General features: G+C 40.4%; 1 protein-coding gene across 1 annotated transcript in view; it reads right to left on the reverse strand.

Annotated features, from left to right (window-relative positions):
• The window catches only part of LOC108664319 (UDP-glucosyltransferase 2-like), a gene marked incomplete at its 3' end in the record, with an annotated part of 34,761 nt that extends 22,182 nt beyond the window's left edge, over positions 1-12,579 (reverse strand). The window contains 6 exon segments of the mRNA XM_018150891.2: positions 2,461-2,660; positions 2,926-3,145; positions 3,588-3,711; positions 10,917-11,015; positions 11,381-11,507; positions 11,736-12,579. Coding sequence (XP_018006380.1) covers positions 2,461-2,660; positions 2,926-3,145; positions 3,588-3,711; positions 10,917-11,015; positions 11,381-11,507; positions 11,736-12,196 — 1,231 coding nt within the window.
• Between the last annotated feature and the right edge of the window lie 201 nt (positions 12,580-12,780).

Raw genomic sequence — 12,780 nt, forward strand, 5'->3', positions numbered from 1 at the left:
TGCCTTAAATTAGTGCTTCACAATCTGGTCTTCTTGATGCCCTAATTGGCCAACTTTCTGGGATAATTCATTTAAGTGGCCAGTGATGTACATAACTGATGTAATCGGGACGGATCACAGCCAAACCACAGTACGAAGAACAGTTAACCAATAAATTGTGAATATTTATTATGCATCAACAATACGATTTGAATAAGTAGTTATAACAAAAACAGGTTTACAGTACAAAACATCATAGTCAAAACCATTTAACAACTGAATTTTATGCAGGCTTTACCACATCAATTAAAGGTATAAATGATACGGGGCAGCTGAGCAACAAGGCCCCAATAAATAAATGCTGCATGATTAGCGTAGAAGCTGCCACTACACGAAGACAAAAGCATCACCACGTTCCTACATCATATAAATAAATATTTTCCATAACATTCGTGACGACATTTACTTTTGGGCTGGTCTAAATATTCCCACGTCCGGCCACTGATATCCTCGGCTATTCAGGGGTCCGGCAGGCGGAAATATCCACTCTCCGGCTGGAAATTAATTCGGAATTTTGACGGTTTCTTTGCATAGGCTTTCGCTAGATCTGGGAATATAATTTATCGACAATTCATGCCTGAATTTTAGTAAAGAATGAGTAATATGATTGGACTCTCATAAAATTATTTCAATTGTTTGATGAGTTTGAATTATTTTGCTCAAATCTTCATATGATAGTACTATATATTACAGAAGAGCTGCGTGCCTTATACGCCAAACGTTGCATATTTTTCTCAACAGAAATTTTCAGCGATTTTGAATATCATGAATTAATTCTATCCAAAATACTATTAATATTATTATATTACGTTCGAAATTTTTGGGACTATCATTCCTATAGCACCCTTCGTTTACTTCAAGCTGGAATTTTTACTCAAACGAAATAATCCGACCAAAATTTGACTTTTTTTTTGAGAGCAAAGAATTTGTCAATTGGCCACTCGGCAAGTAATTAATTTTTCATTTTCCTGGGAGCAACATCACTGAACTTGCCAAAGCCAATCAGCACGAGAAATTAATTTTGGAATATCCGGCTGGCGGAATGAAATTACAACCTTCGTCTGCAGCATGAATTTTTGAGTGGGATATTCACCTTATTAACTTTGCAGATGAGACGATGTCAATTTGGAAATTTTAATAACGCTGTCGACAGAAAATTCCCATTACTAGTTTCAGTCGGAGGTAATTTTAGGATTCGTTAATTTACTTCAGTATTCATGCGAACTCTGGACGTTATCAATATTAATTATGATTTAAAATGTCATTCGCTCGGTATTGAGTGAGGGAAAATTATTATTGGTATCAGAAAGTTCATGGACAAATGCATGGAAGATTTTTTCTGAAATGGCACATAATTCGACGGTGGAAGTTATCGTACGGCGCTCCTGGGATAATTAGATAAACTAGAACTAAAATATTCAATTATGTGATGAAATTCAATTTTCCTAGCAAAAATTACTATTTGTAAATTTCCAGCAAATGCTTATACAAAGCTTTAAACTCGAAGCATTGTTTGAGAACAAGTGACGTAAACAAAAAAATTATTGGGAAATTTATGTTAATTTGTTGAATATTTAATAGATTGTAAGAATTGTATGTTAATTAACCTCTACAAAAAAGTAAAATATTTGAAATTAAAAATTTAATGTTTGAACTTCTTTAAAAATAAGAAAGAAGTAACTTATTGCGACCTGGTTTTTTTATAAAGAGGGAGCACGAGGACCCCCGCTGGTTAAGCTAGCGTGTCTTAAATCGCAATTTCCTCTTTTCAACTTGAATCATCATCTTGTCCATCAGCATGCCTATATAATTACTTTTCTAAGGTTAGCTCAGTAATTTGAACTTGAAATTACTAACAGCATGCGATCAATAACCATTAAAACTTGCTATACGAGCTGATCTTATTTCACTAACCTTTAACCATTCAACATAATCTGGCTCCAAGCCTCTTAAGTGGATCTGTCATTTAAGGTAATGCATATTTGTGATGTGTCTTGAGTATTTGTACACTCTTTATATGAAAATTTATACTTCTTTATCGATAGGTATTATAAACGTTCCTCTTTGTCTGCCTCAGAACAATCCGGGGGCGACGTCTCGCATGTTAAGTGCCACCAACACCGGCCTATTCGTCGGCTGCTTCCACTGATTTTCTGAGCCATCGAAGACCTGAACCAGACCGAAACTTTGATCCATGCCTTTTCAACTAGTTTCCAATCAAAATTGTTGATCGTATTCAAAATTGAATGAACATAGGAGCATCCGTTTGAGCTGGAAATTAGTTTTAATACCAAAAAATTTCAGTTTATTCTTTTCTTCGTTTAGTCTCAGAGAAGTTAAATAATTTTAGTCTTCTGGGGTTTGACTTTTCCAAAGCACAAGTTTACGAAGTAGAGCAGGATGCATTTAGCCAGTCAGTACAAAAGTAAGTGCAGACAGCGAGGAACAGCAGCACATCTGCACAGATGTACTGCAGGAAGTGCAGGCGCTGGCCGGGGTACTGCAGGTGCGGCGCCCCCCCGTGCCGGATGACGTACTCTACCCACCACACGGCGCGGTCCGCGGGACTCTCCTTCTGATCCTGCAGGACGGCGGACGTGCGACGCAGGCGCTCCGAGTAGCTGCAAATTTAAAAGATGCTGCTAGAAAACAAAGATATACATATTCTGATGATTTGTAGAGCTGAAAGATTGATTCGTTCCTTAATTTGTCTTCATTTTTGACTATTTAATAAATCAGTTTGACGATCAGATGCCATATCCGAAGGCCTAGACGGAATGCATATCCTATATGCATATCGGAAAACCACTTCGCTCCTGCAGTGGGCACGTGTATCGCAAGGATTTATATTAATAGAAACCTTACCTATATATATAATGACCTTACCTAGTGTCGTTAACAAGGAAATTCAGAGCATCAACAATTTGATCCGCGGTGACAGTGCTCCACGACAGGGAAATTGCGACTTTCTGGCGCACCATCCGGGCGGCATTGCGGGGCTGGTCGATGGCGATTGGTACGGCGAGCACTGGTACGCCGTGGTACTTGGCCTACTGCGCACCCATGATGCCGCAGTGAGAGATGAACACTCGAGTTTTCGGATGGCCTGTTCGAAGAATGTTTCGATTTTGTTTTGCAATTACAAAAATTTTCATCATTGACTACTTACACGTTAGTAAAGAGATCAAAGACGACCAAAGTCGTTGTTGGAACTGTTGAAACGATTTCAGATATCACAGCAAAAACTTTTATTTTGTTATTTAGATAAGAAGGCCTGCCATTTGATCATTCTGATGTAATTTAATACCATGGTTAGTTTCAATGTGCTTGAGGATCTCGATGTCGATACCGTCAACAGAGAAATCAAGAACTGAACTAAAAAATATGAATGACATTATTATTTAACGCTTCAGATTGGAACGAAAATTCGGCCGTTAAATGGTTTTCAATTTATTGATATAGATTTTTTCAAGGGATTTAGAGCGATTAAGATTTCATTATAATGATGCAATACTGGGACACATGTTAATTAAAAGTCGAACTCTTACCCAGAATGTCCTGCTGGGGAAGCCATGGCCTCGTGAGGACGTTGGGGGGAAGGTCGAGGTCGTCCGCCTCATATTTCCATATGATTTTCTGCGGCAGCTTTCGGAAAGCCTCCACAAACTCCAGCTTGCGGATGGAATTTTTTTAGCGCAAATTAGATTTTTTTAAAATTCATTGTAAATGATTCTCCGTAAATTGGGATCAATTTTTTTAAGATACAGTATCTAGTAGGGGATCAATACTTTTGTGTGAACTATAAAGATTTTCTAAAAAATTCATTGTGAGCGAACCTCCCAAAATTAGGACCCATCTTCATTTTAGGGTAAAATTTTCATCAAATCGTTCTGCAACGTATAGATATTTTAATATCTCTGTGATTTGTTTGAAATATATGAAGGTGAAGGTTGAAAAATTTTCATTAAATTTTTATCGAATTTTCCAACTAACTCGGCTCCAACTTTGGTATTTCTCCACCTTTGCATTAATGATTTAGTATGTTTGTCGAATTTACATGCACCCCCTAACAAAACTCAGAAGCGTTCTGCGCGACCCTGCATTAGGGCTGCCTAGGACTCAAGGAGCACGCAAATCAGCTTCTCTATGTCCGCTTCGGCTCAGGGTTCTAAAGATAGCCTCTTGGCATCTTTCTAGCTCGGTATAACTCGGCTTGGCTAACCCTTCCCTGTCAAAATTTAGACGCGGCTGTCGTTCGGATTTCGGTTGCCGCTTTCGGATTAGAGATGAATCAGATGTAAAATGGCCGCCTCCCCAAATCAGCCACCCAATAGGTGCTATTTTGGGTAGTTCCATGGTAAAAAATATAAGGGTCAAATGACACACGGAATCAGCGGCTGGTCAGGCCACCATTGGCTTGCCGTGCTCAGTAGCTGGCGTGAGTCCTTAGCGCAAGCGTGACAAGCCTTTAATTCAAAAACCCATATACGATGCAAGAGTGGTAGCACGAGCTCCTAAACGCGTGCGTTTCGTCACTCATGCATTACGTGCACGTCAACGTGTGGGCGTTATGTTTTCTTGATTTGAAGGTTTTTCTTGCTCACGCAAACCGCTTCGAAACTTTTGGGACAATATTTTGAAACGAAATTTTAGGGTTACGCGAACTTCATTACGCGTACAATGATTGTCCATCGGCACGCGAACATTACGCGTGCCTAACAAGCGTGCGTTGCGTTGTCTTCGACCCGCATGCGCGCGTTCATGTCTTTTTTTCTTTAATTGGAATTTATGGGAGCCTCTAACGACTGGTTCAATGCGGCCCCATGTCAGAACGGTTGAAGGAACTTGCCCGAATTATGTTTTCATGAACAAGATTGGGTGTCTTGAAAAAAAAACTCAAGATTTCTCAATGGCTGAAGGGCTGCAGAACGGGGCCACCAAAGTAGAGACCACACCGGGGCGGAGAGCACCACTCCAGGGCAGATAGCCCCACTCCAGGGCAGAAAGTCAGACACTAACCACTCACCTGGGGGCACTAACCACTCACCTGGGGGCACTAACCACGAACCCGGGGGTACTAACCACACATGGAGGCATCTTAAAATCTTTGTAACGAAATTTGGCAGTTAGACGCCGGGAGCATTTATAGGTGTTCAGAACTTCCGGGGTTGAATTTCACTTAAGCTGGTCGTACCATGGCATCCGCCGGCTCAACGCCTCGGAGTGGGATAGTACGGCATTTTCAAATTTCGAGAAAGATAGTTCTAGAAAGATGACGTAGCAGCCGGCCGAAGCCGGCTACTGTCACGGGAGCTCAGCACAAGGAACCTCTTGCCTCAACGGTTAGAACAGAACTCCGCGCGTTCATGTCAAGACGCTTGCGATACGTTTCCGTGAACACGCTTGCGTTACTCTTGTACGGACACCCTTGCGATATGTGTACATGAACACGCGTGCATTGCTTGTACGTCAAGATGTGTGTATTGCGTGTGTTCACCAAAACACTAACGTTTTAGAGACAGGGGTACCAAAACAATCCCCTTTATTCTCTCTAATAAAAAGTGGGAGGTTAGTTATCTACTACCCGGCTTGATACAAAGCAGTGAGAGGTAGTTCGGACTGCGGAGGCACTGATCTTGAGCAGTGGTATCCCAGCAGGTATTCGGTGGTTGAATCAACTACGCATTACGACATTGAGATCGGGTGAAAGGTTTAGAATGAAAATTGAAGCGACATCCTTCATGAAACGTCGTACTGACGTTACAATGCAACGTTGAATTAATGTTGCTACTAAGACGTTGCTGCAACGTTGATTTCTATGGTTGAATCGACGTTGAAAAAACTACGCATTACGACATTAGGAGCGGGGGGAAGAGAGGTTTAGAATGAAAATTGAAGCAAAGTCTCTCAGGAAACTTCCTTCTGACGTTACAATGCAACGTTGAATCAATCTTACTACTACGACATTACTGCAACGTCAAATTCTCTGATCGATTCAACGTTGAAGAACCAACCTGTTTTTCATCCGTAGCAGGATTCGAACACGGGGTCGCTGGAGACCGCGCGACGCCTTAGCAACCTTGACTAAGGCAGCTCGCGCACATGAGCAATAGAAATAAGCTAAAGAATTTTTCTACACCTTGAAAATTGAACTGCATCCTCTGGTCATTAATCATTAATTGAACTGCATTCTTTGGTCATTACATCTGGTCACACTTATATATATGTATTTCATTCAATGTTGGTGTGATAACATTAGTTCCATGCTGGTAAATAGCTAAACATCCAACGTACCGATATCGACTATTTTTCAACTTTGAAATAAGGTTGTTTTACGTCCTTTCTAGTTTTAGTCAGATTTCGACGTTGATCAGGCGTTTAATTTTGGTTGTTCAACATTTCAACCTGAAATCAACATTGATTCAACGTAAAAAAGGGGTAAAAATTCAACATACCAATATCGACGTTATTTAAACGTTGAAATATGGTTGTTTTACGTCCGTTCTAGTTTTGGTCAGATTTCGACGTTAATCAGACGTTTAATTTTGGTTGTTAGGCATTCCAACCTGAAATCAACATTGATTCAGCGTTTAAAAATTAGTAAACATTTAACGTACCAATATCGACGTTGTTTCAACATTGAAATAAGGTTGTTTTACATCTGTTCTATTTTTAGTCAGATTTCGACGCTGATCGAACGTTTAATTTTGGTTGTTCAGCATTTCAACCTGAAATCAACATTGATTCAACGTTTAAAAATTAGTAAGCATTCAACATACCAATATCGACGTCGTTTCAACGTTGAAATAAGGTTGATTTACAACCGTTCTAGTTTTGGTCAGATTTCGACGTTGATTGGACGTTTAATTTTGGTTGTTCAACATTTCAACCTAGAATCAACATTGATGCAACGTTTAAAAAGTAGTCAAAATTCAACATACCATAATCGACGTTATTTCAACGTTGAAATAAGGTTGTTTTACGTCCCTTCTAGTGTTGGTTAGATTTCAACGTTGATATGACGTTTAATTTTGGTTGTTCAACATTTCAACTAGAAGTCAACCAATAATCAACGTTGTTCCATCGTCAGATGTCACTGGGATATAGTTCTTCGTCCCGTGCGGACGTCGGTTGATACACGCATCTCTTTCGAATTGTGTAATCTTATCGTGTATAGTGAAATCTACATCTGGCAAACAACTCAGTGTTAAAAACTGAATATTACCGTTTTTGACATTTATAGCAATACAAATTCCTTACTTTTGCTAAAACTTCCTTACAAATTCATCGGCAGGCGGCATTCATCAAGACTACGCAATTGTGGGTTCAAAATTTTGGCAGCGGGAAAAATTTTCAACTTTGGGCATGTCGACACGAGCATGTTACTAAAGCTGCTCCTGTTTATATAATTTTTTTTTCTATTTTTTAAAGCCGGGCCGCCATATTTATTGCAACGCATGTTTTTTGTTATTTCTCAATGAAACAAGTGCATTGTTTTTTTTATTGGATGAGCTAGTAGCCAAAAATAACCTAAACAATTCTCAGACATATTTATTCAATATGACCACCCTTATTTTTAATGACGGCCTCCAATCTACGCGGGAAAGTTTCACACGAGACACGCAGCATTTCTTGAGGGATCAAGTCTCATTCTTGTGTCAATTTAGACTTCAAACTATCCATAGAATCATGAGGTGTTCTGCAGACCCTACTCTCCAAAATAGCCCACACAGAAAAGTCGCAAGGATTCAAATCAGGGGTTCTTGAGGGCCATTCAGTTTTGCTGATGAACGCTGGGATGCGACCTTGAATCCTGTTTTGTGTCATGTTTGAGCCATGTGATGGGACAGAGTCTTGTTGAAAACTCCATTGTGAGCCGTTGAAGTGTTTACGGGCCCAAGGTAACAACGCAGCGTCCAAAATGTTTCGCTGACTGTTCAATTTCACACCTGAGGGGACAAAAACGAGTGAGGACCTCCCAGTGGCGGTTACCGCGGCCCAAATCATCAAGGACATGGGATTTTGACGTCGTGTTGTTGTTCTGGTTGCCACAGATCCATCCCGACTCCAAACTCTGTCATTTTGACGGTTAACGCTTTGTTCAATGTTAAATTTTTTCTCGTCACTGAACACCAAGTGGGGCAGCGTGCCATCCTCGAAGAGATCCAGAATGTGCTGGCATCTTTCAAGCCTCATTCGTCCATGACGGTCTGTTAGTTCATACCTTGTTTGCATCTTCTAAGGGGAGGTTTTGAGGTCATCTTTGAGGACTCTACGCATTGATGTCTGACTGACTCCTGCTTCTGCAGCAAATTTTGCAGCTGAGCGACGAGGGTATCACCTCAACTTCTCCCTCGTGTTTTTAACTAATTGTTTTGTTCGGACACTTCGTTTCCTTCCTTGACCAGGTCGATTGCATGTTTCACCAGTTTCGTTGAATTTTTTTACCCCTTCCACACAGTTTCAAGACGAATTTGGAGCTTTTTTGCAATGACTGAATTACTCTTGACCTTTTCATGAAGGGTTACAATTGCATTTCTATCTACTGCCATAAGTTATAGTAAATTTAGACAACTTAGACTTCTGCAATATAAAATAGATGAATTAATAGATGTTATTAAGCTTCATTATAAAAGAAAAGTCTACTAGAAACCAATTTATTTGTATATAGCAAACATCCGTTGCCATAAATATGGCAGATCCTGTATGCTTAAGGTTCTAATTTCTAAATCAACACGTCAACTGGATCAATTTGTGTAGTCGAAAGTTTATCACAGTCGACACCACTGGGCCGGCCAGCTGAACACGATGGAACGATGGAACAGGTTGCAAAGCATATTCCGATTATTCGCAAGTTAGTTGCTTTTGTTCCGTTCTATCTACTCTATTTCGTTGTATCATCAGGTTTGTAAGGGAAATTCATCCATTGTCAGAGTTTTCTTTCGGTTTAAATTATTAGGTAGAATGTTACCGGTAAAGTTAGCTACCGTGTCGCGTGTGCTGACGTGGCATCCTCGGGCTGAAGTCCGCGTTAAGATACCATTTATTATTCCGTTGAGACTTGGTCGGAGCGCACCTTCATCTCACTGTACTCTAGTGACTGTGTAGCGTGACTAGCGTCCCTAGTAGGTGAGTTGCAGGGGAGATATAAGATAGGCTAATTCTGTGTTTGTAATTCAGCTTTTGAACTTTCCAATAAGTGTTAAACGACCCGCTAATTTGAATTGAATAACTGATAATTGATAGTGTTGCTATTTATCTGTGTTACCACCATTGTTTGGCAGGATAGATTTCTTGCCTGGCCAACAAGTACGGCTCCTACGTAGGCCGACGACTGCGGTGCTTCTAGGGAAGTGTCCACCACATTCAAGTCTCTACCGGTCCCGAATCCTACTGTGTGTTCACTCACAGCCGATGCTGTGCATCTTCTCGTTGTACACTCCAGCTGTTCAGACCCCGGTAAAATTTTTGCTAGACGAATGGTTTCTTCAACAAAAGAACTGTTCAGCTTTAGGCATATGTCTGCATTCTTGAGCTTATTGCTCAAGCAGAAGATAGTTTATGAACTGTCGCTTACACGGAGCCCCTCTGTGAGCAACATATTTGATTTGAGGATTTCCATAACTATCGTATATTCCGCCATTTATTTGATAGTCTCTTCAGCAATTTGAGTGCAGTTGATAACTTTATTGCTTGAGAAGAACTACATGTGACACTCAATATCGTCATTGCAGTCGATGACGATGGATGCAGAACGATTCTCTGAAAAATTTGCTATGAAGTGTGAACAACTGAAAGCTGCAATCAAGTTAGTGCCGTAACTCGATTTTGTTAAGATTAACATGTGCTTCTCCATTCTATTGTGTGGTCTTTCTCGCAGAAACCCGAGGCCCTTGCAGAACTGTTTGCTCGATAAAAATTTAATGTGAAGGAAGTTACATGACATGTTACGGCAAATAATTTAACAATTATTTTAAACAGCGTTGTTAATTCAACAGGATACATAGATTTAATAGGTGGAATTGACTTGACTTGCATTACCTTAAATCAGTTATATTGATGAATCTTTTGATTTTTTTATTTGCGATTATTGTCGTCATTTCTAATCATGCCATGTCGAAATAGTTATTAGCTGTAAAGATCTATGCATGGAAATTGAGCCTCTGGTAGACTATTCTCTGATCTTACAACTAAGCGAGTAGTACTAGACTGCATATAGCGTACAGAGATTGAAATGTCCCCTCCCTTCCCCCCATAAGGGGGGAAAGGAAGGAGCATTTTTAAACGCATTTTTTCAGATTCGGCCATGTCTGTCCCGAACGTATCAGGTACCAAATACATGCGCCCTTGCGATCGCCCCACGCTCGACAGGTATTTCACAAGATTCTGTTTCGGCGCTTAATTCGCTCCGGCAACCGGAACCTAAAGCGGGCATAGAGCCGCTAATTTACACCGCTAGGCGAACATGAGGCGTCCTTGTACCGGCGGCTGACAGGAATAAAAATTACGACAGGGTTTTAATACTCAAGGAGCAGTATTATCTGTCAGAATAGTATTATCCGACTTGTAAGCGACGATAGAGTCGGAAAGGAGATTCCGACCAGAAACTGATTTCAATCAGGTGGCCAAGTAGACCCGGAATAACTTGTCGCTGAGGGTAGTGACTATTCGGCCGAAGCATAGACGGTCCCCGAATATTTTTTAGGGTTGTCGGTATTCAAGCGGACCATAGACATATATGTATAAAGCCAAAATGGTAACCGAGCAGCAAAAACGCTGTTATAACCACTCCCTTAACTGGATTTCATTTTCCTCCTCTAAATACTCATTTAACTCGTTATTTAAGCATATTTGTATTGTGAGTCTCTGTGACTCACTTTTGCCCGCGCTGGTATGTCAGAGCTCCTGGCGTAGCTGCCGAGGCTGAAGTAGATGACGCCGTGGTCGCCGCTGCCGGCGACGAACTCCTCCAAGTCCTGTGGCAGAAAATATTTGTTGTTTTAAACATTCCTTCGGGGAATCATAACTGCGAAATAATATTGATTGATAAAAAGCGCCATTCTAAATTAGCATTGAATGAGAAATGTCAGCGTGAAAATAACTAGTTTTATTCATCCATTATATTTTGCATTGTATTAAATGTGCAAACATGTTGAAAATTTCATGCTAGGATCAATGGATGTCTAAAATATATATTAGATTTATATTTGAACTAATTTTTCCGTCAAATCTTGAATTGCAATTTTGCCCATTCTAGATCAATTTAGTGAAACGTAAGTGACTATAACAATGTTTAGGCAGAAATTATGGAAAGAAATCGCTTGAAAATCTCTGGACACACCTGGGGTAGAGGCTCGGGAGTGTGGGCATTCAAAGTGCCGATTTCCACTTGGTTGGGCAGGAGGGGCACTGGGTTGTCCAGGGCGTGGTGGCCGTTGATGAGGGTGAGGGAGGCTTGTCCGTAGAACCTGGTAATGTTTGCTCTCAAATGATTAACATATAGGCATATGTTATGGAAAATTTTAGATTAAGCAAGAAGTTGATTAATATAACTTAGATATTCACAGTTTATTACTTGGTTCAGCCAAAATGTTAAACGTTATTAACTTAAAATAAAACCTGAACTTTAGATTTCATATCCATATCAATTATCCAGCCTCCCGCGACAGAAAATTTCTATCGGGAAAAACACCAACCTTGAGATGTCGCCGATCCCAGGGAAATAATTCTCTAGAAAATTGGATTCAAACTCGTACCAGGAACTCAATTGTGCGCGGTAGAAATTCCACAAGTCAAAGACGTTCATGCATCGCTCGTAGAAACTCATGTGCTCATCGTACGGCATTAAAATGGACGGCACCACAGAGGGCGGCAGCCAGTTCCCGGAGTGAGCAGTCGCGAAATATTCAACACCCGCATTCTGTATCAGTATAAGTGGTCCCGTGTAGTTTATTGCGTATGGCAGGACAATACCGTTTATATCAGCCGATGTTATGATGGCGTCGAACTCATGGCGGTTCTCGAACAGTTTTTTGTTATCTTGATTTTCCCACAAACGAGTTCCGATCCTTACAACTTCAGCGCAGAAAAGGTCGGTGAGTGCTTCAAGGTCCATCATGTCGAAAGCGTTACCTTTCAAGGAAGGTTCTCCTTCCATAACGTTTACGTTTACAAAATTTGGATGAGTAAAAGAAGAATCATGGAAGGTCAGAAACGTGACTGAATGGTTCGCTTCAACCAAATGCCGTGCGATCTTATTGTAGAAAAAATGAACTGAATCGCTTTCTATAAGGAGGGTCATTAGAATCTTGTAGCTGCACACTTGTTTTGGAACCGTGAAGAGCAACACTAGATAAACTAACAGGTGCAGTGTGCCAATCGATTGCATTTTTTTGTGAGATGATCAAATAATATTATCCAGTAATGCCACCAAATAGCATTCGGATTACTTATCTATATCAGATATTCGTGGAAACTTGTAGCAGTGTATAAGTTATTTAGTGACTTCCTTGGAGGAACGCGTTTATCAAACTGATGATAGAATTCATCATCCTGCAGTCTACCAACGAGACAAACTAGATGAGCATATGTTCTGGGACTACTGATAGCTTATCAGAGATCGGTAGTAAGGCGAGTGTACCGTACTGTTGCGAGTCGTATTGTAAGTCTACAAACTGCATTTATTATAACCAAAACATGATGGAAAACATTGAGATTACTCATAACATATCCTCAAATTTG

This window comes from Hyalella azteca, unplaced genomic scaffold (assembly GCF_000764305.2).
Source record: "Hyalella azteca isolate HAZT.00-mixed unplaced genomic scaffold, Hazt_2.0.2 contig15388, whole genome shotgun sequence".
NCBI classification, from domain to species: Eukaryota; Metazoa; Arthropoda; class Malacostraca; order Amphipoda; family Hyalellidae; genus Hyalella; species Hyalella azteca.